Raw genomic sequence first — 22,937 nt, 5'->3', positions numbered from 1 at the left:
ACCCCCACCCCCGCCATACACTGTCAAAATCCCATATACAGCTTTCACTTCCCCAAAACTTAACTAGTAGTACCCTACTGTTGACAGGAAGCCTTATTGAAACAGTCAACATATATTTTGTAAGTTATATGTATTGTACTGCATTAGGATGTACTATTGTGATACCCTGTGGGGTGTAGAGCTATTTCCAAAAAAATAGTTACATACCATGTAACTTTTGTTGTATTAGTTAATGGCTTTGCCCTTTATTAGATGTGCCAGGCACTTCAGATATGTTAATGGTGGGGCTCCTGGGTGGGTCAGTTGGTTAAGCATCTGACTTTTGATAATCGGCTCAGGTGATGATCTTGTGGTCATGGGATCAAGCCCTGCATCAGGCTCTGTGCTGAGCATGAAGCCTGCTTGGGGTTCTCTTTCTCCCTCCCTCTCCCCCACCTCCCCTGTGTTTCTCTCTCTCTCTCAAAATAAAATAAACTTAAAAAAAGGAATAACATCTTTTAAAAAAGGTATGTTAATGGTAATATTCACAGCAGTCTTGTGAAGCAGAAATTGTTGTCTTTACTTACAGATGAAGAAATTAAAGTTCATATACACTAAATTTATTTAAAGCCACAGAGCTCTGTGGTGATAGAGCCAAGATTGGACCCCAGATCTCTCTGATTTCAAAGTCTCATGTTGTTTCTACTATATTTCTATTATGTTTCTACTGTATATGTTTCTACTAAATTAAATCAGACATGAGCTAGTCAACTCAGTTTATGAATTCTTATCCTAGAATGGCTGGTCCCTGTGCCTTGGGCTTTTTGTCATGGAAGTTAGCTACATACTCTGACTAGTTCTGTCCATCTGCACACCTTTCATGACAGGCATTTGAAACTGGGACTAATGGTATGTGGGTTTTTTTTTTTTTTTAAGATTATTGTACTTTATTTCACAACTTTATTGAGGAATAATGTAGAACAAACACATATTTAAAGAATACAATTTGATGAATTTTGACACATGTATATACCCGTGAAACCATCATCATAATAAATACCCTTTACTCCTTAAGATTTCTTTGTGCCTCTTTGTGATCTGTACCTCTCACCGTCCCTAAGCAACCACTGATCTATTTTCTGCCTTTATAGTTTGCATTTTCTAGAATTTCATATAAGTAGAGTTACATAATGCTGTTTTAAATGTTAGAATTTTCTTCTCTGCTTAGGCTGCTCTGGTCACATCATCACCATATGAGTTGTGTTCCTTTGGAGCACTCTCCATCTGAGGCTTGGCAGACCCCCTGCAATCTGTGATGCCTCTCCCTTAAACTGCTCTAGCTGCCACTTCCCTACTCTTAGATAATCTTTACTTGTTTCTTAAAGCCATGAAAGACCCAGGAAGGCTTACATGATTCTTTTCCTGAAGCTCCCTGGCTATGACCTTTCTAGTTTCCCTTTTAAATGGATAATGAATGCTACAGTTCTGATCCTGATAGGCAGTTCTCCAGTTAGGGCCCAAACCATACATACTATGCTTCCCTGACAGTCAAAGGTCAATGAGGACAAGTGGGGTTCAGATCCTGCCCCATCTAGATTTCCCAGTGGTAGATTGGTAGATCCTTTCTCCCCACTTGTCTGAATGTGTGTGTGTGTGTGTGTGTGTGTATGTGTGGGCGCACGTGTGTTGGGTATGCATAGGGTTCTTGCTATATAAAGTTGCAAGTATATGTATTAGCATATTAATTTTGGAAATCAAGTGCTCAACCCTTTAAAATATTTTGTTTTTACTGTACAAAACAGAATCCGTTAACCTTAAAAATAAAACAGCCGGTTATTTCACCAGCAAAATGGGTTTATTCAGGAATAACAATTGCAATTTGGGACATGCAAGCTATGGCAAAACGGTAGGCAATCCTGGAGAACAAAGGAGAGGACTACTTTTTATAGAGGAAGGGGGGCTGTTGGGAGGGATTGTTATAAACAAATAGTCCATTGGAGTAACCTGGGAGTTTGAAATGTGGTGGCTTCTCATTGATGGAGTTGTGACAGTCTCTCACTGGCTGGGCTGCTGCCTCAGGGAGAAAATGTTCCTTCCTCCTGCTGGGGTAGTCAAGTATAGGCTTCTTCCTGTTTGGCAAAGGGCTGCAAGGAGTTGTACGGCATGAGAACTCCCCCTTCTGGCCTCTCAACTCCATTTAAATGAGGTTTCCTTTACTGAGTTTCACAAATCAAATACAAAATGATATTTGCTCCAAAATTTCATTATTTCTGAGTCATAAGTATTTTTATGACATGACTAAGGTCATGTTATTAAAAAAGTTATTTCAGTTTAATCTAAATAATTTCAAACTAATCCATATCTGAAATGTGTGTTATTTCATCTTTCATATCCTTAATCTCAGCTCGGACTATTGTTAAATTAGATATTTTTTCATTTAAGAAAGCAATTTCTTTCTCTCGTTGTAGTAAGTCAGTAACCAATCTTCCAATGCGTAGTGTTAAATCATTTACCAATGGTTCCAAACGGGAAAAGTCCTTCTTTAGATTATACACCTTTGGTTTTAGATCATTTGCAAAAGTCACGGTCTTCATAACTTTAGCTCTGTCACTTTCTAAGCTTAAAAACCTATCTGTGTGCTTGTTGAAATCATTCTTTAGCTCTGAAAGTATCTTCTTAATAGAGTTAATTTTTTGTGAATTTTCAGATGCTGTCTTCCGGAGCACTGCTGTTCGATCGATGCTACTTGAAAGAAGATCACCTATGTTTTTTACTGTATCTTTTTCTATTTTTTCTATTTTATTTTCTAATTCTTGCACAGAATCTGTCAATGATGTTGCATCAGTTACTAAACCTGAAATACGTCGTATATCTGTTTTTACAGTTGTAATCTTGAGACCAACATCTTTTGCCATGGAAGTTGTACTTTGGTCTACTTTTGTTACATCTTGAGAAAGAGTTGTCAAATTGTTGTTCAGTATATTTTGTTTTTCAGTTATCCTGTTGGACCAGGTTTTCACTTCATAAATTTCCTCCTGTAGATGCTTTAGATGGGCAATTATTTGAAAAGACTTCCACTGTTCCACGATAGCTTCAGACTTCTGACACTATAAGAAAATATAACACCACAATAATTAACTTGATTAAAAGCTTAATATTTAAAATTCAACTTAAATTTTAGGTGCTATTTATTTTGTTTTTTAATGTTTATTCATTTTTGAGAGACAGAGAGTGAGGTGAGGATGGGCAGAGAGGGAGACACAGAATTTGAAGCAGGCTCCACGCCCAGCACAGAGCCCTATGCGGGGCTTGAACTCACCAAATACGAGATCATGATCTGAGCTAAAGTCAGATGCTTAACTGACTGAGCTACCCATGTGCCTCCATAATTTTTGAAACATAAGTTTGTAGCTATTTCAAGTGCTAGAATGAAGGGACCAATGCCCAAGACTCCATATGCATATCTTTATTGTCCTATTACATTTAAAGATTTTATTTTTAAGTAATTTCCACACCCAACATGGGTTGGACTTACAACCCAGAGATCAAGTCACATGCTCTACTGACTGAAAAAGCCAGGTTCCCCTCTCCTATTACTTTTATGAATAATTTCCTGGGTTATCTATCCATGAATAATTCAATTAACTAATTCTTAAATTCCTAGTATTTTAGGCATACCAAGTGTGAGGGACATAAAGATGAGTACAGCTTGGGTTGTGACCTCAACTCAGTGTAGCAGAGGATAGATATGTAAAAAGCAAAACAACCAGAGAACAAAAAAACGATCTCCAAAGTTCTAAAATCCTGTGATTTCAAATACAAGTGGTTCTCAACTTTTGTATATTTCCATGCCATCCTCCTTCCCCACCATCCATTGTAATACTGATATCTATAAATTGTCATTTTGGTTTAACTTGGATACATTAGTTGCTGAACATTTTTTCCCCATCCCATCCAACCCCTAGTTGATGAACATTTTGAGCCACATAACTGCCTGGCAGCTATGACAAGCTGAAATGTAGAATAGTTAACTCATAGTAGTGATTCCCCCTCCTTGCCCATATGTTTGATTTCAAAAACATATTTTAGGACTTTTCTCCTCAGTAGGTTTATGCTATGTTATTTAATGGTGGGGAGAGGTGGCCCAAAATATTTTTTGGTAGTGAAGTTAGAATGTGAAAATGTTATTATTGGTGTGACATTAAAGAGTAACCACAAACCGGAAGGAAATCAAGTAGTGATTGCAAAAACACTGTTTTTTTTTTAAGGGAAAGGTTTTGCAAGTGTATTTGCTGAAACAGAGCCTCCAAAGGGTGAAGAAAGTAGATGGCTTATTTCTTCTATTTCATTATTAGGTTATTATTTATTAACATATTTACTCTGGTAGAGTAAATGTAGCTTACCAGCATTACACAGAGTCCTCAGAAAGAGCTTACTTTATTTTTTAATTATTTATTTATTTTTGAGAGAGAGTGAGGGGAGAGAGAATTCCAAGCAGGCTCCACCCTGTGAGGGAAGAGCCTGCCTAGGGGCTCCACATGGGGCTTAAATTCAGGAGCCCATGAGATCATGACTTGAGTTAAAATCAGGAGTCGAATGCTTAACCCACTGAGCCACCCAGACGCTCCAGAACTTTATTTTTATAAGGATCAGATCATTAAGAAACTGCTAGTAAGGCTCTCTTTCACTTGATAGCTTATAAAAGCAATTTATCATGAACTTCTATTGATCTTTACTAACATATTAACTGAACACAGTGTAGGAATAGTCTTGAGATTGTTTCACCAAATTGTTTTTAGAATTACTTAGGGCTTGTTTAAATTATTTGCCTAGAATGGACAGAAGAGTTGGAGAGTCTACCAAAAAGATTCACAAGATTCAGTCAGAAATTTAAATATTTACCAAATTCCTATCATATATACAAGGTACTAAGCTAGATGCTGTCCTGTAATGGTCAGTATTATCTCAATCTGCAAGTGGAGCAAAATGGTTCAAGGGAATGATGTGGGTCCAACTAGTTTTCCAAAAACTTTGATAAAAGATCTTTGAACTGTAACTAAAGGACCTGGAAATTTTATTAATCTCTAAAATTTAAAACCATGTAAAGCCAGAAGGGGTCTTAGAGATTAAAAAAAAATTTTTTTTTTAATGTTTATTTATTTTTGAGAGAGACAGAGACAGAATGCAAGTGGTTTAGGGGCAGAGAGAGAAGGAGACACAGAAGCAGAAGCAGAAGCAGGCTCCAGGCTCTGAGCTGTCAGCACAGAGCCCGACACGGGGCTCGAACTCACGAGCTGTGAGATCATGACCTGAGCCAAAGTCTGACGCTCAGCTGACTGAGCCACCCAGGCACCCCAGAGATTTTTTGATATAATTCCCTCATTTTACAAATTAAAAAACTGAGCCCCCAAATAAAGTGCCCAAGAACACACAGTTAGTGGCAGAGCCTAGATTGGAAGATTCTGGCCTAAGGCTTTTTCTCCACCTTGCTTTCCCACTCTTGCCTAAACATTTATCAGTTCCTTCTTATGCCCAAGGCCCAAACAATTTTAGGTCATAGTTACAACCTTTGGGTGACTTACAGTCTTCTTTAATGGTGACATGGAAGAGACACATTTGGCAGAATTAGTTTTTTGAATTCTCAAGATGGTTCTATTGATAGATTTCTTGTGATTTTCTCCCCATGATTGAACAGTAGCAGGTTGCATTGTATAGTGGGAGGTCAGTAGCCTCTGGAGTTAGACAGACGTAGCAGTGTGACTACAAGTTTCCTAACCTTGATAAACCCCAATTTCCTCATTTGAATAATGGGTGTCAAGGCTAGCAAAGTTGTAGTGGGAAGTAGTGATAATATGGGTCATGGTAGGTACTCAATACACAGAGCTGTTACTGTTGACAATGATGGACACAGACTTCCTAGCAGCGTTTGACACATAATAACTCAAAATGGTAGTTCTCTCCTCCCTTGCTGTGAAAGCTGCGATGGAGCATTTTGAATCATATTAAATTAATACTTTATAGCTGAACTGAAACAAAACAAAACAGATGATGGGCAAATTTGCAGAGCTTTTGCCACCTGTGCAAATATGAAGTAAGTATATAGAGAAATGAGTTTTTTCCATGTGTTTGGTGAATTTGCAGTATCATTATTTTTAATGACATACTAATCTTGGATCGAGATTATAGATTCATAGAAAGGTAATCAGGTTAAGATGAAAAATAATGCCATTGACTTTGTATCTTACTAGTTTTCCATTAAACCATATGGATAATAAATCAACATTTTTATTTTTCATTATAAAATATAAAAGTACACTTAGTCAACAGCTTACAATCATTAGGCAAAATTTAAGGAAACATATTTTTTTAAATTTTTTCTTTGACGTTTATTTATTTTTGAGACAGAGACAGAGCATGAATGGGGGAGGGGTAGAGAGAGAGAGACACAGAATCTGCAGTAGGCTCCAGGCTCTGAGCTATCAGCACAGAGCCCGACGCAGGGCTCAAACTCATGGACTGTGAGATCATGACCTAAGCCAAAGTTGGATGCTTAACCGACATAAATAGATTCTTTTAAGTTTATTTATTTTGAGAGACAGAAATAGCACACACAAGTGAGGGAAGGGCAGAGAGAGAGAGGGAGAGCGGGAATCCCAAGCAGGTTCTGCACTGCCAGCACAGAGCCCGACAGGGGACTCGAACTCATGAACCATGAGATTACAACTTGAGCTGAAGAGTTGGACGCTTAACCTACTGAATCATCCAGGCACTCCATAAATAGATTTTTAAACTTTGCATCCAGAAGTTAAAAAAATTAGGTGTTTGTTTTGTAAAAGTGATTTACTTGTACTAAATTAAAAAAATGGACCCAGTACTATCAGAAATTAACTGATATAAAATTTGTTATCAATTACAAAGATACAAAAATGTGTTTTAGAATATGGTAATCTTCCTTAAAGGAAAGACTAACAGTATAATTTAATATTTGATACACAGGAAGTTCTTGAAATTTCAAGGATCTGTGTTATATAAATGAATGTAAGAAACAGAAGACAAATCAGGTACATCTAAATCTGACAGGTTTTTATAGGAAAAACTGAATAAAGGAAAATATACATATGCACATGTACATAATATGCATATACATGTACGCAATAGTTTTCTCGTGAAATACTTAGAGAAAGGCAGTTTTTGATTCCCTTGTAACTGTCACTATAGAACAGAATGGCCATCTTGTTTCCATTCATTTTCTGTAACCAGTACTATGGTATATACAAGTTAATACTGATGTATCAAATATGGTAATAGGCCAAATAAATAAATAAAAGTGAAGATCACATCTGAGATGTTGGGTTGGAAGCTGAAATAACAAAGTTCTAGTGAAGTTCAGAATCTATTTTATTAGCATTAAAATAAAAGTAAACAAAAACAATTTTGTCAGTGCACACAGATAAGAACTTAAGACATTCAGAAGTCAAGGGATTTAATGTTAAGATTCCAGAAATTAATGCTATGCTTTTAATAGTAGCATTCTTTCAGGCTTATCTTTATGACCCATGGCTGTCTACCATAGGACCTCCTAAACCCAAAACAGAACTTGTTTGGGATTTTTAAAAAAATGTGCAAATTTACATAATAAAACTACCTGACCACAACTACTTTTCGCAATTGACTGCTTTCAAGTTCTTTGTGTTTATTTTTTATAACTATGATCATGCATTTAAACTTATTTTTTAAAATTTATTTAACATTTTAATTTATTTAAAAAATCTCTACACCAAACATGGGGCTCAAACTCGCAATCCCGAGATCAACAGTCACATGCTCTTTCAAGTGAGCCAGCCAGGTGCCCCTCAAGTTGTGTTTAATTCCACTGATATTACATAATAAAACTGGGACTATAGTTGGTTATTGGCAAGAAGACACAAGTAAGAATAGTACTTCCTTCCATATGCAATTGACTCAGTTTTCAATGCCAAGCTTGGACACTTTGATACATCAGTCACCAATAAGAGTCTTATGTGTTCCCCCAACCCTGAACATTTTCCGATTATCATTATTTGAAAAATCTGACTAGATCTCCCCTTAATCACATCTCAGTATGTCTACATCTTATTCCTTATGACTCCATTATATGAGTTAGAATAAAATAAAATCACTATGTAAAACAAATTGGCTTGGGTAGTTTGGGAGCTCTTTAAAACAATGACATATGCTTAGTTACCTTATAGTTACCATAATTTCTCATTATGTTGCTTTTTCCTCTTTAAAATAGGCCACAGGTGTATTGGTATATTTTTATTGTAGATAAAATAATTTATCTAGAGACCATGTATCTAGCAAACTCGAGAGTCTGTAACACAGATAGAACCTTTGAAAAAACAAAGAAAGCCCAGGTATACAAAGATATTCCAATAGTCCATACTTCAGAGGATACACACTTAATTCATAGGGTAAAAACTTCAATAGAAACATCTTTACTTTTTTTTTTTTAATTAAAAAAAATTTAAAGTAATCCCTATGCCCAACATGGGGCTTAAACTCATGACCTTGAGATCAAGAGTTGTATACTCTATGGACTGAACCAGCCAGGCACCCCCATATTTACTCTTATTTAAAAATTCTTACAAGTATCTGTAACATATTTTAGAACCTTAATAAAAAGTAAAAATGTTTCCCAGGCTCCATAGTTTTCAAAAAGTACATATTAATTCATAGCAAAGCACCTTAAGTTCCTCCTTGGGCATCTTATTTTTCATTTTAGACAAATTCCCTATGCACTTGGTGGTCTGGATCTTGGCTTGCAGTAAATTACAAAGCAAATGCAGAACTGATTAGGGCAGGCACATTCCCACCCAACCTCGGGCCAATGGGTCGCATCTTTAGGTGGTAATAAGGGTATAAGAAATAGACATAAGGTTTGAAAATATAGCAAACTAGGGTCATTTAGTGAGAAGGGAAATACTCCTCAATAGCTTCTAGCCATGTTAATATATTTGGGTCCAATATAATAGGTGAAATTCATAGTAATGCCCATTAATTATTAGAAAAACATTTAAAAATATTAAGTATATTGCTTTAAAAAAGCAGAGAAGTTATTTTGGAAATATTTCTATTTAAAATGGCCAAAATGAAATAAATTTTATTGCTTAAAAGGGTAAGCTTTGATTATCTGGATAATCCAAGTGTGTGAATATCTCACTTACTTGCTGCTAATGTAGGATAAAGTGAGGCATATCAAAATAACATAAAAGCATGGAAACAATAAGTTTACGTATAACAATATGGTCATCAAAATAAATGTAGTGCATTTAAAAATCATTATCAATTCCTTTATTTTCTGGATTATATTCTTCTAAAGTTCCCTTTTCTCTTGTATTTGAATATACCATAAAATCATGAACTTTTCCTTTTAGAACATCCAGTTCATTTTGCATCTTTAATATGCTATTATCATACTGAATTCCTTCAAGGGTTTTCTGCATCTCCATTATTTCAGATACTGCTTTCAGCATATCATCTTCCATATTAAACATCTGAGTAGTCAAGTCTTCTATTTTTTTTTCTGTCCCTATCAGATCCTGAGAGACCCTGAGAACAGAGCGAATAGCACTTTCAATTGCTGGCAAATGTGTCTTGCATTCTTCAACTTTGGGTTCATAGCTGGAAAGCTTATGAGTCAGGTCTTCATCTCTGGCAAAGAGAGCATGCTGTTCCTCTTCTAACTTTTCAACTGCTTTTGTATCAGAGCCAAGCTGCTCTTCTACTCGCAGAAGATCCTCTTCTTCTTGTCTTTTTACTGTTCTAATATTTCTTAGTGTGCTATCTTCCAAATCTTTTAGCCTTTCAGTGAGCAATTTTATTTCTTGTTCAGCTGAGTTAATTTGGACAGTAACTTGAGAATGTATGTGTTTTGATTCTGATTTGAAAGTGTCTGTATTAACATTCATTTCATCTAGGCTTCTTTTCCAGAAATCTGAAACATTCTGGAATTTCTCATTAAGGCTTTGCATCTTTTGGGTGAGCAGCTCTTCACTATTTTGAATGTCATGCATGGTACTTTGCAGGCTGGATACTTCCTGCTCAAACTGGGTCACCAAGGACATGGATGATGCAGCTTCCTGCAGGATACTTTCAGTAGACTCAAGCTGTATTTATAACACAAAACAATTCCCAAAGCTACTTAATAACTTTTATATTAGGGAAACACACTTTAACAATCACACCCCCAGTTCAAATTCTGAATATGTCTGAGATATCCAATTATATCAGAAGCATAATGACAGAAAAACATTTTAAATAAATGCGATAGATTAGCACTATGGTAGAAAAACATGCACCTGAATTTATAAATCTAAATATTTGCACATTTTCATGGAAGGATATTCAAGAAAGAAATAATGTCAAAGAAGCCTGAAGTATATCACATTTCCTTCTTTTCTTACTCCAATGGAGAGCAACCTAGTTGTCATTTTTATAGTTATTTGGCTTTTTTTAGAAACTGTAACCTAGTTAATTCTAGTTAATCACAGAATTCTAGTTAATCATAGAATTCTAGTTAATCATAGATTTATTTCTTAAGTTCTATGATTCTGGAAGAGTTTGTGCCTGAAAATTTCTTGACTGACCTCTTACAGAGAAGGTACCAGAATCAGATCTTATAGCTATAACAAAGGCAAAAATGAATAAAAATCATGTTCAGTGAGGCAACTCACATCAAATAGTAATCTGTGCTAATAAGTATATTTCGGTAAAGTTTCTGGCATCTCCTCATATGTGCCTAGAATAGAGACAGGTCAAGCTGTGGACCTCTTTTAGTCTAAACTTACGTATAGATAACAGCCTTAGAGACTACAGGAAGGTCTAGAATGATCATTAACTTATTAAATATTTCAGCATAGTGTTGAAGACATAATACTATAAAAGACATGGTTCTGCCCTTAGGCAGCTTCGTTTAATTGAGGAGAAAGCCAAGTCTATGTGTGTTATGACAGGGGAAGAATTATGGAAGCACTTACATGGGGCACCAAAACCAGACTTCAATGATCAAGGAAAATATTCCAGAAGTATTATCTAATGTCTGCTTCTAGTTACTTTTTTAAATCATCCTACACACTAGAGCCAAATTAAGCTTTTAAAAACTGCCATGAACATGATGGTACAACATTAAAAAACCCACAATGTTTCCTAATACTTCTAATATGATAAAGTCCTAAATTTATCTCTATATGCTATTCTTCCCTCCTTGTTGCTTAGCTAAGTTGTCTTTCCTTTAAGGTTCAGACCAGATCTCACCCCTCAGTGCAGCATTCCTCCACAGCCCTAGCCCTGACAGCCCAAACTTCTGGAGCACCTATTGTGTTGTGTAATTTGACACCTGTTTGGTACTTAGCACACATAATTAAAGAATTTTTGAGTGTTCGCTCTGTGCCAGACCTCGTGCTACACACTAGGTATGAAAATATAGACATAATATGGTTCCTGACTTTATAACAGGACAGAGGAGACAGCACTTTGGATCTTTTACATCACATTCTGGAGATCTATTAAGATTTATTGATCATCGGGGTGCCTCAGTCGGTTAGGCGTCCGACTCTCAGTTTTGGCTCTCATGATCTCACAGTTTTGTGAGTTTCAGCCCTGCATTGGGCTCTGCGCTGACAGTGCGGAGCCTGCTTGGGATTTTCTCTCTCTCTCTCTCTCTCTCTCTCTCTCTCTCTCTCTCTACTCCTCCCCTGCTCATGCTGTCTTTCTCTCAAAATAAATAAATAAACTTAAAAAATAAAAGATTTCTTGATTATCCTCTGTTCCATTATTAGGCATCAGGGGTATAGAGATAAAAAACACAGTGTTGGCTCTAAAGAGCAGTAAAGGAGGCAAATTAATGACAACAAAAACTGACAATAGATTATGATTCGTGTCATGACAGAATTAGCATGGGGAGAATGGATGCTTTGAGGGGAGATCAGCAGTCTGAAATGAGGAAAGGCTTAGAAGTGACTCCGAAATCTGACTCTTCAACAGACTGATGTTATTAGGTGAAGATACGAAAGCTTCTAAATTCCTTGGGGAAGAAAGCATGTCTAATGCTTTTTTGTAGCCCCTGTATCTTATGGTATAAAAAACATGTTTGTTGATATTTAGGAAGAATGGCCATAAACCTTCTAGGCCTACCCAGTCAAGATCTGAAGCAATCCCAGGTGAAAGCTAGGAACAATGTGTGACCAAATATAATAAAACCACTCTGAAGCCTTGTTTAAAAATTATTTTTATGGGTGCCTGGCTGGTTCAGTCAATAGAGCATGCAACTCTTGATCCCGGGGTTGTAAGTTCGAGTCCCACATTGAGTGTAGACATTACTTAAAAATAAAATTTTCAGGGGCGCCTGGGTGGCTCAGTCGGTTAAGCGTCCGACTTCAGCTCAGGTTATGGTATCACGGTCTGTGAGTTTGAGCCCCGCGTCAAGCTCTGTGCTGACAGCTCGGAGCCTAGAGCCTGCTTCGGATTCTGTGTCTCCCTCTCTCTCTGACCCTCCCCCGTTCATGCTCTGTCTCTCTCGATCTCAAAAATAAATAAACATTAAAAAAAAAATAAATAAATAAATAAAAATAAAATAAAATCTTCAGGGGTGCCTGGGTGGCTCAGTTGGTTGAGCATCTAATTGGTTTCGGCTCAAGTCATGATATCACGGTTCGTGGGTTCGAGGCCCATGTTGGACTCTTGTGCTGGCAGTGTACAACCTGCTTGGGATCCTCTCTCCCTGCCCCTCCGCTGCTCACATGCTCTATCTCAAAATAAATAAACTTAAAAAAAAAATAAGATCTTTAAAAAATTATTTTTAATGTACACATGTAGCTATAATACAAGATCCTTTAGAAAATTTTTTTTTAATTTTTTTTAACATTTATTCATTTTTTGAGAGACAGAGATAGAGCGTGAGTGGGGGAGGGGCGGAGAGAGAGGGAGACACAGAATCCGAAGCAGGCTCCAGGCTCTGAGCTGTCAGCACAGAGCCCGATGCGCGGCTTGAACTCACAAACCGTGAGATCATGACTTGAGCCAAAGTCGGACACTTAACCGACTGAGCCACCCAGGCGCCCCTAGAAATTAATTCTGAGAAATATTTGTACATCAGTAATACTGTTAGTTGTCTTAATATCAGCATTTTGAAGATGTAAGCTTATCTTCACCGAAGGTAATTTCCTATTTAGGCTGTTTATCAGACCATCATTGTAATCTGGACGCACTATATCCCAGTAGACCCCAACCAAGTACAAGATCAACTTTTCACCATAGTAAAGGTCTCAAGATTTAATCTAAAAATACATGGTGTTTAGCATGCTACAATAATTTGCATTTGGGGCTGTCAATGTATCCTAATAGTTTTTTCATATTTTTTGAAAAAGGGCTTAATACCTTAAATTTATTACTATTTAAAGTTTTCAAAAAGTTTGCATATACATTATATCACATCTGATCCTCATAAAAATCCTGTTATTCTCATTTAATAAATGATGAAATAGAGGCCAAGAGAAGTTAAAGTTATTTTTCTAAGGTCACACAGTTGTGATGAGAGCCCACATCCAGTTGTTTTCCTCTCCTACTGATTATGCTGGCCTTTAGGACCAGCTTTGCGAAAAGGCAGCTATTGTTGAACTACTCCTAGGGAAGACTGGGAGAGAAAGAGTTTTGCGAAGACTGAATATTTCTTGGATCCCATGATGATATTTTAAAAATCTGCCTCAAAAAGCATTTTAATTGCCACCAAATTTTTCACTTAAAAAGGAAGTCTTTCTTCAAAATTTATTTTCAATAGCTTTTAAGTACATGGAGTTCCTATCTCCTGGGATTTTTTTTTCCATAATTTTTCTAATTCTATAAATATATGTGTGTGTGTGTGTGTGTGTGTGTGTGTGTATGTGTATACATATATATATACATATATAGAGCATGCAACTCTCGATCCCGGGGTTGTAAGTTCGAGTCCCACATTGGGTGTAGACATTACTTAAAAATAAAATTTTCAGGGGCGCTTGGGTGGCTCAGTTGGTTGAGCATCTAATTGGTTTTGGCTCAAGTCATGATATCACAGTTCGTGGTTTCAAGCCCCATTACATATTTTATAATTTTATAGCCCCAACAAGTACAACCAGATTCCAACTTGAGCCCTATGTCAAAATACCCATTCTTGCAGCCCTATGCAGCTTCTTTCCAAGGCCCCTAAGCTTACCCTCTACGGAATCCCCTGACATATGTGAGAGGTGTATAATTTTCATCCATGGCTTTTCTCTTCTGGGGGATTATATACTAATTCTGTGCATGAGGCTGCAGGAACTCAGACCCTCCATTTCATTTGTCTATTTTGTAAATCCTTGTTCACCTTGGTGCCAAGCACAAGTCCTTGTCTACCTTATGACACGAGTAAAGGTTTAGTGAATGAATAAATGAACAAAGAAGGCATGTTTCCCAGTGATAGCTTGATTTCTGTTAGCCAGACAAGACCTCCATGATGCTTTATTGGTTGCAGCTGACTTCTCCTGAGAAGCATGGCAGTTAAAATTTTTTTATCTGTCTCACATATCTAAGAATTCCAGCAATAATGCATCTACATTTGCAGGTTTAAGAAACACAACATACACATGGATTTTAATTTTCATTTGGCTACAGAATCAATATTTATTTTTATATTAGTCATTATTATATGCAGATGTATATAAATTTACGAGATGGAAAGTGAAGAAAAAAAAAAGCAACTGATGGATCTTTGCCCAAAAAGTCCATTCCTATTCTAATTTTGTACCTACCTAAAGAACAATTATATTTTCAGTACCCTAGACACTTAAATAGAAATTTGGAGTCATATCAATATGAGAATATTGGTCTTTTTAAACAGTAACATATATTATATTAAAAAGAATCCAATCCTTTCAAAATAATCTGAGTCTAAATTGGATTGAAGGGGAGAATGTAAAGATGTAGGAAAACCAGTGAGAGTTAAGACAGTAATGGTCTAAAAGGCAGGAAAAAGGAAATTATGAACTGGGGTAGAAGTGTGGTAGTAGGGAAGAAAAATGGGAAAATCTTCCCAAATAAGCCAATTAATAATTACCTTTTCTGAAATTAAACTGATTTTACTTTGAAGTCCTTGGAACTTGTTGGTTTCTATTTTCAGTAACTGGTATTGGCTTTCCACCTTTGCAAACTTTTCCGACTGCTGAAATACAAACCTGGAAAAGAAAAAAAAAATTCACTACCTCCTAATTTATATCCATTTAAGTTAGAATTTTTAAAAAAAGTTTATTTATTTATTGTGAGTGTGTGCACAAGTGAGGGAGGGGCAGAGAGAGAGAGGGTTAGAGAGAATCCCAAGTAGGCTCCATACTGTCAGCACAAGTCAGCACATACAAGTCAGAGCCTGACTTGGGGCTTGATCCCACGAACCCTGAGATCATGACCTGAGCTGATATCAAGAGTCGTATGCTTAACTGACTGAGCCACCCAGGCCCCCAAGTTTGAATTCTGAAGGAACATTTTATACTTCTGGTAAGGACAACATAAATTCTGGTATGAGTGGTGACAGCCTTTAGTAGTTTATTTCAACAAATTAATAGAAAGTGAAAACTATTCCTGTTCAAGTCTAAGTTCAGGAGTGAGATGGTGTGATAGTTGTATGCACAAGAAATATTTTGGAGGAAGAAACGATGAATTATCTAGAACAAGATATGGGATCCCTACTATTTTTCTCAAGGCTATATATGGGTAAGATCTAGAAAATAAGTGTTTTCATACTGAAATGTAGAAGAGTTACCTATATAAAAAAAGTATTAAATTTTTTTTTTTAATGTTTATTTTTGAGAGAGAAAGAGAATGAACGGGGGGGGGGGGGGGGGGGTGCAGAGAGAGAGGCAGACACAGAATCTGAAGCAGGCTCCAGGCTCTCAGCTATCAGCACAGAGCCCGACGTGGGGCTCGAGTTCATGAACTGTGAGATCGTGACCTGAGCTGAAGTTGGACGCTTAACCGACTGAGCCACCCAGACAACCCCCCCAAAAAGGTATTTTTAAACTAAAATGTAGAAAAGAAAATAAAATTGGAATAGGACAGAGAGATGATGATTAGAAGTCGCAAAATAACAATAGTTAAAACTATGAAAACAGGAGTCATTGTCAAAGTGGTGATATAATGCAATGCCGGGAGTATAAGCTCTACAATTAATTATACTCAACACTACGAGTCATATAGGTGTACTTTATTTTCTACATAAATGTACTTTAGATAGATGCCATTTTAAAATTGGATTGTATTCTTCATCTGATAAAGTAGCAAAGGGTAGAAGCATAAAAAAGTTATCCAAATCTTAAAAACAATAAATAGAGTTTGTATAGGACTTGAAATAAGCAAACACAAAAGAAATGCTTTGGATCTAATACCATTTTGGTTCATCTACTTTGACTCAATTCTTTGGGCTCAGAAAAAGCAGCGGTTAAAATTCTTTGTGTTATTTATTGAGTCATCAAAAAGCAGTGGAGCAGAACCATATGAAGAAAGTACTTAAATCACAGTACATAGACCAGTGGTTCAAAAGCTTTGCTACATATTGGAGTCACTTGTCTGCTTTTAAAAAGTCTCATGCCTGGATCCCACCCACAGAAATTCTGACTTATGTGGTGTAGGATGTGACTTGGATATCAGAAATCTTCAAAGCTCCCCAGATTATCTGAGTATTCAGTCAAGCTGAGAACTACTAATTGATAGTGTTTTATGAAATTGACTTCCATTGAAAGACAAACATTTAAAGATCCCAAAACTCAAAAGAAAGATGAAAGACTTCTGAGGTTTGCGTACCATTGCTAAGGTGATGTTTCAGACTCATAAATGTCATTATTAGGTTAACTTGCTATAAAACTGTCCAAAACTAAAATGAACTTTTTGCTTTTTGAACAAATGTTTACAATACTGAATGAAATAAGTTTCTTTTGATGATGGCTAATCTCTGTCCTATGAGATAACAGTGAATTGAGTAAGCCCAGGTTACATAATTAGCATAGATTGACTTTTCTCCTATGTGCTAATATGATTTTTATTTTTATTTTTTTTAAAGTTTTTATTTATTTTGACAGAGCCAGAGAGAGCACGAGCAGGGGAGGGGCAGAGGAGAGGCAGACTCCCAAGCAGGCTCCATGCTGTCAGTGCAGAGCCTAACACGGGGCTGGAACCCGTGAAACTGTAAGATCCTGACCTAAGCTGAAATCAAGAGCAGGTTGCTCAACCGACTGAGCCATCCAAGTGTCCCTAATATGATATTTATTTATTTAAATGTTTATGGGGGGGAGGGGCAGAGAGAAGGGGACAGAGGATCCAAAATGGACTGGGAGAGCAGAAAGCCTGCTTTCTGTTTGTGAGGCTCCAACTCACAAACTATGAGATGACCTGAGCTGAAGTTGGACGCTTAACCAACTAAGCCACCCAGGCACCCCCCTAGTATGACATTATTTTTTTTTAACTTTTTTTTATAATGTTTTTATTTATTTTTGCGACAGAGAGAGACAGAACATGAGCAGGGGAGGGGCAGAGAGAGAGGGAGACACAGAATTGGAAGCAGGCTCCAGGCTCTGAGCTGTCAGCACAGAGCCCAATGCGGGGCTCGAACCCACAGACTGTAAGATCATGACCTGAGCCGAAGTCGGACGCTTAACTGACTGAGCCACCCAGGCGCCCCCCACCCCCCAGTATGACTTAAATAAATTTCTGGTTATTAGAAAATACCATTATCCTAATTTTCAAAGATGAATGTATAGACTTCTTTTTTATATTGGCTGTTTCATTCTTGGATTTTAAGAGATTCTTTTCAGAGTATAGGCTTACTGAGATTAGACAGAGACCAAGGATGGAGAATACACTAATGAAATAAGTCTAATTTCAGAGATTAGTTTTATCATCCTTTACTCCAGTGTTACTACAAGGATTTATCCTGTAGATCCATGTGTTTATTCAGAATAAAATCATTAGAAGAGACTTTTGTGAAGGTTGATCCACTACTATAACACATTATAGCACTTTTCATTTTATTAAAACTTTTAATGCTGGCTATTTCTGGACTTCTCTTTAACATTAAAATATTAAGCAAAACCTTGGAGAAAACTATGTCATATTAGTGCAAATATCTCTGATGATAATTTGTAGTTTTTTTTTTCATGGCTAGCTTTTCAACAGATTAAAAAAAAAAAAGACATTGCTACATATGAATAATAATGCATGTAAGTAAAAACAAGCATAAAGATGGGGCGCCTGGGTGGCTCAGTCGGTTAAGCGTCTGACTTCAGCTCAGGTCATGATCTCACAGTTTGTGAGTTTGAGCCCTGCATCGGGCTCTGTGCTGACAGCTTAGAGCCTGGAGCCTGCCTCGAATTCTGTGTCTCCCTCTCTCTCTGTTCCTCCCCCACTCATGCTGTTTCTCTCTCTCCTTCAAAAATTAATAAAAACATAAAAAAATTTTTTTAAGCTGATTTTGTGCTAGTAATGAAAAAAATGAAAACTGGTTTGAATGGTGCTGAGTTAAAATACATTTATTTTATTTTTCACTTAGATGTGCCAGGCACTATTCTAAAATGATTCATACTGGTGCCTGGATGGCCCAGTTGGTTCAGCATCTGACTGGCTTAGGCCATGATACCACAGTTCATGAGTTTGAGCCCTGCATCGGGCTCTGTGTTGACAGCTCAGAGCCTGAAACCTGCTTCAGATTCTGTCTCCCTCTCTATCTGCTCCTCCCTAACTTGTACTCTGTCTCTCAAAAAAAAAAAACAAAAAACAAAAACATTAAAAAATTTAAAATGATTTATAAATATTAACTCATTTAACATTAAGGAGAAGGATGATTTTCTAGAAGTCAATGTTGACAGAAAGTAGCTTCAATCCTGAAAAACTAAATTTTTGAAATTGGCATCCAGAGTAGTGTCCAAAGGGCTTTGTCAGAGGCATATTCTAACAGAAGTTCAAGGCCCCCTTATTCCCAATCTTCCTCAGTTTAGATGAGACAGACAGGGTCTACTAAGGGCTATAGCTTCTAGTTAGAAAAGGACTATAAATAGTTCTGGACTAGGGATTTTTATTTCTAGGATCTTGGCCTCTTAAGGATTAGTATCAAAGGGAGGAAGCATATCATACTGGTTAAAAGCACGGAGCTGAGGGGCACCTAGCTGGTTCAGTAGCTCAGTTGGTTGAGTGTCTGGCTTTTGATTTTGGGTCAGGTCACGATCTCACAGTTCATGAGTTCGAGCCCCATGTCAGGTTTGGCAGAGCTGCTTGGGATTCTTCCTCTCCTCTGCCCCTCCCCTGATCACACATGCTCTCTCTCTCTCAGAAAAAAAAAAAAAAAAGGTATGGAGCTGAGCAACTTTGGCTCTGCTATTTACTAGCTGTATAATCATCTTGGGCAAGTTATTTATCTTTGTTATAGTCTCATCTGTAAAGTGACTTCATAAGATTGTTGTAGAGAATTTAATCTCTACAAATTTATGCAGTTAGGACACTACACATCAGCTATTCTCTTATATGCTGGCCCTTTCTTTCAGACTGCTTTGTGCAGCTGCTTTTCATCCCTATGACAAGCCTATAGTAGTATAAAGGATCAGCTTTCTCCACTGCTTACAGTTGATGGAAGTTCCACATCTGTTCACTGTTGAAACCAGGTTTGGGTTTATAGTAAATGAAAGATGGAATGGATGGATTAGACCCCTTACAGGAAGAGAAGAACACCCTTATTGTTTTTTGGCCTCTTCTCATTATCATATAGGAAAAGATACAGAAGAAAGGGACCCAGGTTAATTGGCTACTTTAGTGTTGGCCTTATAACACTTCATCATCAACTCCTTCATCTATCTATTGTTGTCTACAGACACCTCAGATTCAGGGCCCTGTAGCACAAAAAAGTGTTCATTTCCTTAGGGTGTTGATTCTATGTAGCTCCTTTAGTAATCTTAGATGGTGGCAGATAGCTGACTGAGGACTTAACAGGGTTTCTCTGGCTTTGTTTCAACTTAGTAATGAAAAAGAGGCAAATAAGCAAAGGAAGTTGTTATAATGGACCTTATGCAAGAAAGGGAGTTCCAGGGCCACTAAGGTTAGTATCCACTTAGCCTTCTGTTTCATACTACAGCTTCATTTTCAGGCACAATACTGAATGTTCAGGAAAATAGTAACCATATTCCATTTTTGAAAATCAAGGCATTTAAAGCATAACCCTTTCAGATAAAACTTCACTAACAAGAAACAACGGATAAAAGATGAAAAATGAGGTTAGTGAAAATTTTGAATGTAACTTGTGTTTTTATTGTGAGCACTGACAGTAAGTTCCTGCACTAAAGTGTCTACCTTTCAAGTTTTCCTTTATAGATTTGTTAGTGTGTTTTCCCAGAATAGTAACCAAATTACTGAAAAGTTGAACATTTTATGATGTAATTTGTCTTATATGAATATGGGTCTTTGGATAATTAATGAGAATAAATTCAGTAACTAAAACCAATTGTATTAGGTTTCAGAGAGAAGGAAGCAACATGTACAGATGATCCCCAACTTAAAATGGGTTGACTTAAATTTTTTTGACTTTTTGGTCATTCAGTACAAACTGTACCTTGAATTTTGACCTTTTCCTGGGCTAGCAATGTGATCCTGATCCTCTACTTGGTAGGATCCTCTCTCCTGATGCTAGGCAGTGGCAGCCTTTAGCTCCCTGTCTGCCATGTGACTAAGAGAGTATACAACTGATTCAAGTACAGCCATTGTGTTTTTTCACTTTCAGTATTAAGTTATATAAGATATTCAATTCTTCCTTATAAAAAAGGCTTGTTAGATGATTTTGCTCAAGTGTCTGCTGATGTTAAGCATTCTGAACACATTTAAGGCAGGCTAGGCTAAACTATAATACTTGGTAGGTGAGGTGCATTAAATGCATTTTGGTCTTATGATATTTTCAATTTATCATGAGCTCACTGGGAAGTAATCCCATCCTAAGCCAAGAAAGATCTGTATCTTTTAGCCTATTACTGAATAGCTTTCTCAGTAAAAAAGGATTCTTATTTATCTAAAGAAATTCATGCATTTTATTTATATTAAAAAAATTTTTTAATGTTTTTATTTTTGAGAGAGAGAGAGAGAGAGAGAGGAGGAGCACAGAGAAAGGGAGACACAGAATCCAAAGTAGGCTCTGAGCTGCCAGCAGAGTCCAACGCTGGGGCTCGAACCCACCGTCTGGGGGATCACGACCTGAGTGGAGGTCAGAAGCCCAACTGACTGAGCCACCCAGGTGCGGGACAGTCATGTATTTTAAGACATAAGAGCAGTTTATTTACAAGAATAAATTTAGTCTTTAAAATCAAAATATTACATAAACAAAATATCATATTGCTAAGATGAATAATGTCTTTTTTTTAAAAAAGCACATTCAATAACATTCAGTTTATTGTAACAAATCTTTTAACTTCAACTCAGTCACCAGTAGAGTATAATTCAAAATTTAGTACCATCAAAAATGGTCTAAAGGACATCCAGGGTCCCTTCTAGAATTCTTTTACTCTTGAAGATGTATAACTATCTTCTAAATACTTTAAAAATCAATTAAAAGTGGAGGAAATTTTAATTTAAAGCATCAGTCCTGTTATTAAGATGAAACAGGTTATTCCTCAAGAAAATGGGGAAAATACAATTAATAAGTTGGTTTTAAGGTTATTTCTAATATTCATTTTTCTTATAACAATGTATGGCTATTTGCTTGGTTTAAAAACTATAGATGTTCAGTTTTCGGTGAACACCAGAACTACACTTTTGTCATTTCACAGTAGTCAAATTCAATCTGGAATTTAGGAATACACCTTAAATTCATAACGCATGAACGATGATCAACACATGAGAAATCCTCCAAACTCTGAGGTTATCATTAACCGCTTGTTGCCCTGAGATCATAATAACTTCTTTAACGGTTGCGAACCCTGCCATTAGGCAGTTATGGGGTGAAGGTGGGACAACTGCGTCCAAGACAAATAAATGTACAGCGGACAGGAAATGGTGGGTTACACGAACGGAAAAGCTTTCGACGCGTAGCAAGCGCTTAATAAAGTTTGGCCAAATCTGCATCTCTTAAAAAATGGCCGACTGGTTCCCAGGCCTTAGTTTCAACTCCAGTTGAGTGATCAGGACACATTACTAATACAAAGTAAAAATGAGTTGGAAGAAACGAGCGAAAAGGAAAAAAAAAAAAAGTTGGGCTGTCCTTTTTTTGAGGCAGAGAAACCGAAGCCGCACGTCTGGGGTTTGGAGGTCAGCGGGATGCTGAACCGCGCGGCGCCCAGGGAAGAGCGGGGCGACCGTCGGAGGCCGGACCCAGGGCCCACGTCCACTTACCAGGCCAGGCCCAGGCACGTCCCCAGCGACAGCAGGCTCACGCCGGTCCGGGGGTCCGCCCAGCCCCCGCCTCCACCGCCCCGGGCCTCGGGGTTCTTCCCCCCGTCGCTCCGCTTCCCCGGTTCCGAGGGGGCTCCCTTGGGTCCCGACTTCTTCCGGCTCTTCACCTCGAACATGTCTGGAGGTCCGGAGGACGACAAACCCAGAGAAGGGAGCTTCACCCTGGGTGAGCGGGACGCCTCAGCAGTGACCGCGCCCCCTCCTGGACTTAGTGCCGCCCAGAAACCTGTCCCCTCCTTTCCCGGCCGTTCTCCAGCTTCACAGACTCCTCCAGCCTCCCGCCAGCGAAGGCACCTGGCGACCTTATTTCCCCTTTCCTCAGCATTAATGCCACAAACCTGAAGAAATCGTGGATTCCGGGCGCGCGCGGCGCGCCCCGAAGCGAGGGGGCGGGAAGGGGCAGCGCGCGCCACGTGGAGCGCGCCGCCGCCCTCCCCTGTCAAGGGAGGGCGGCGGCGCGCCCCCGTGGCTTAGCCACGCCCCCGCCATGGGGTGGGGCG

The 22,937-nt window shown here is 37.8% G+C and overlaps 1 protein-coding gene across 2 annotated transcripts; it reads right to left on the bottom strand.

Moving 5' to 3' along the window:
* Positions 1–1,793: 1,793 nt before the first annotated feature.
* On the bottom strand, positions 1,794–22,878 carry IKBIP (IKBKB interacting protein). 2 transcript variants are annotated; one of them, XM_019446528.2, is made up of 3 exons: positions 22,378–22,731; positions 15,089–15,206; positions 1,794–3,086 (listed from the first exon to the last, which is right to left on the bottom strand). In XM_019446528.2, the coding sequence occupies exons 1-3, from the start codon at positions 22,551–22,553 to the stop codon at positions 2,331–2,333; spliced, it is 1,050 nt and encodes a 349-aa protein (XP_019302073.2). In that variant the 5' UTR covers positions 22,554–22,731; the 3' UTR covers positions 1,794–2,330. The 2 variants fall into 2 exon arrangements, with proteins under 2 accessions (XP_019302073.2, XP_019302071.1); XM_019446526.2 differs by lacking the exon at positions 1,794–3,086 and adding an exon at positions 7,360–10,127 and having other exon boundaries at positions 22,378–22,878.
* Between the last annotated feature and the right edge of the window lie 59 nt (positions 22,879–22,937).

The sequence above is a fragment of the Panthera pardus genome, unplaced genomic scaffold (genome assembly GCF_024362965.1).
Source record: "Panthera pardus isolate Hobbes unplaced genomic scaffold, ASM2436296v1 HiC_scaffold_6, whole genome shotgun sequence".
NCBI classification, from domain to species: Eukaryota; Metazoa; Chordata; class Mammalia; order Carnivora; family Felidae; genus Panthera; species Panthera pardus.
This window is presented reverse-complemented; position numbering and strand designations above follow the sequence as displayed.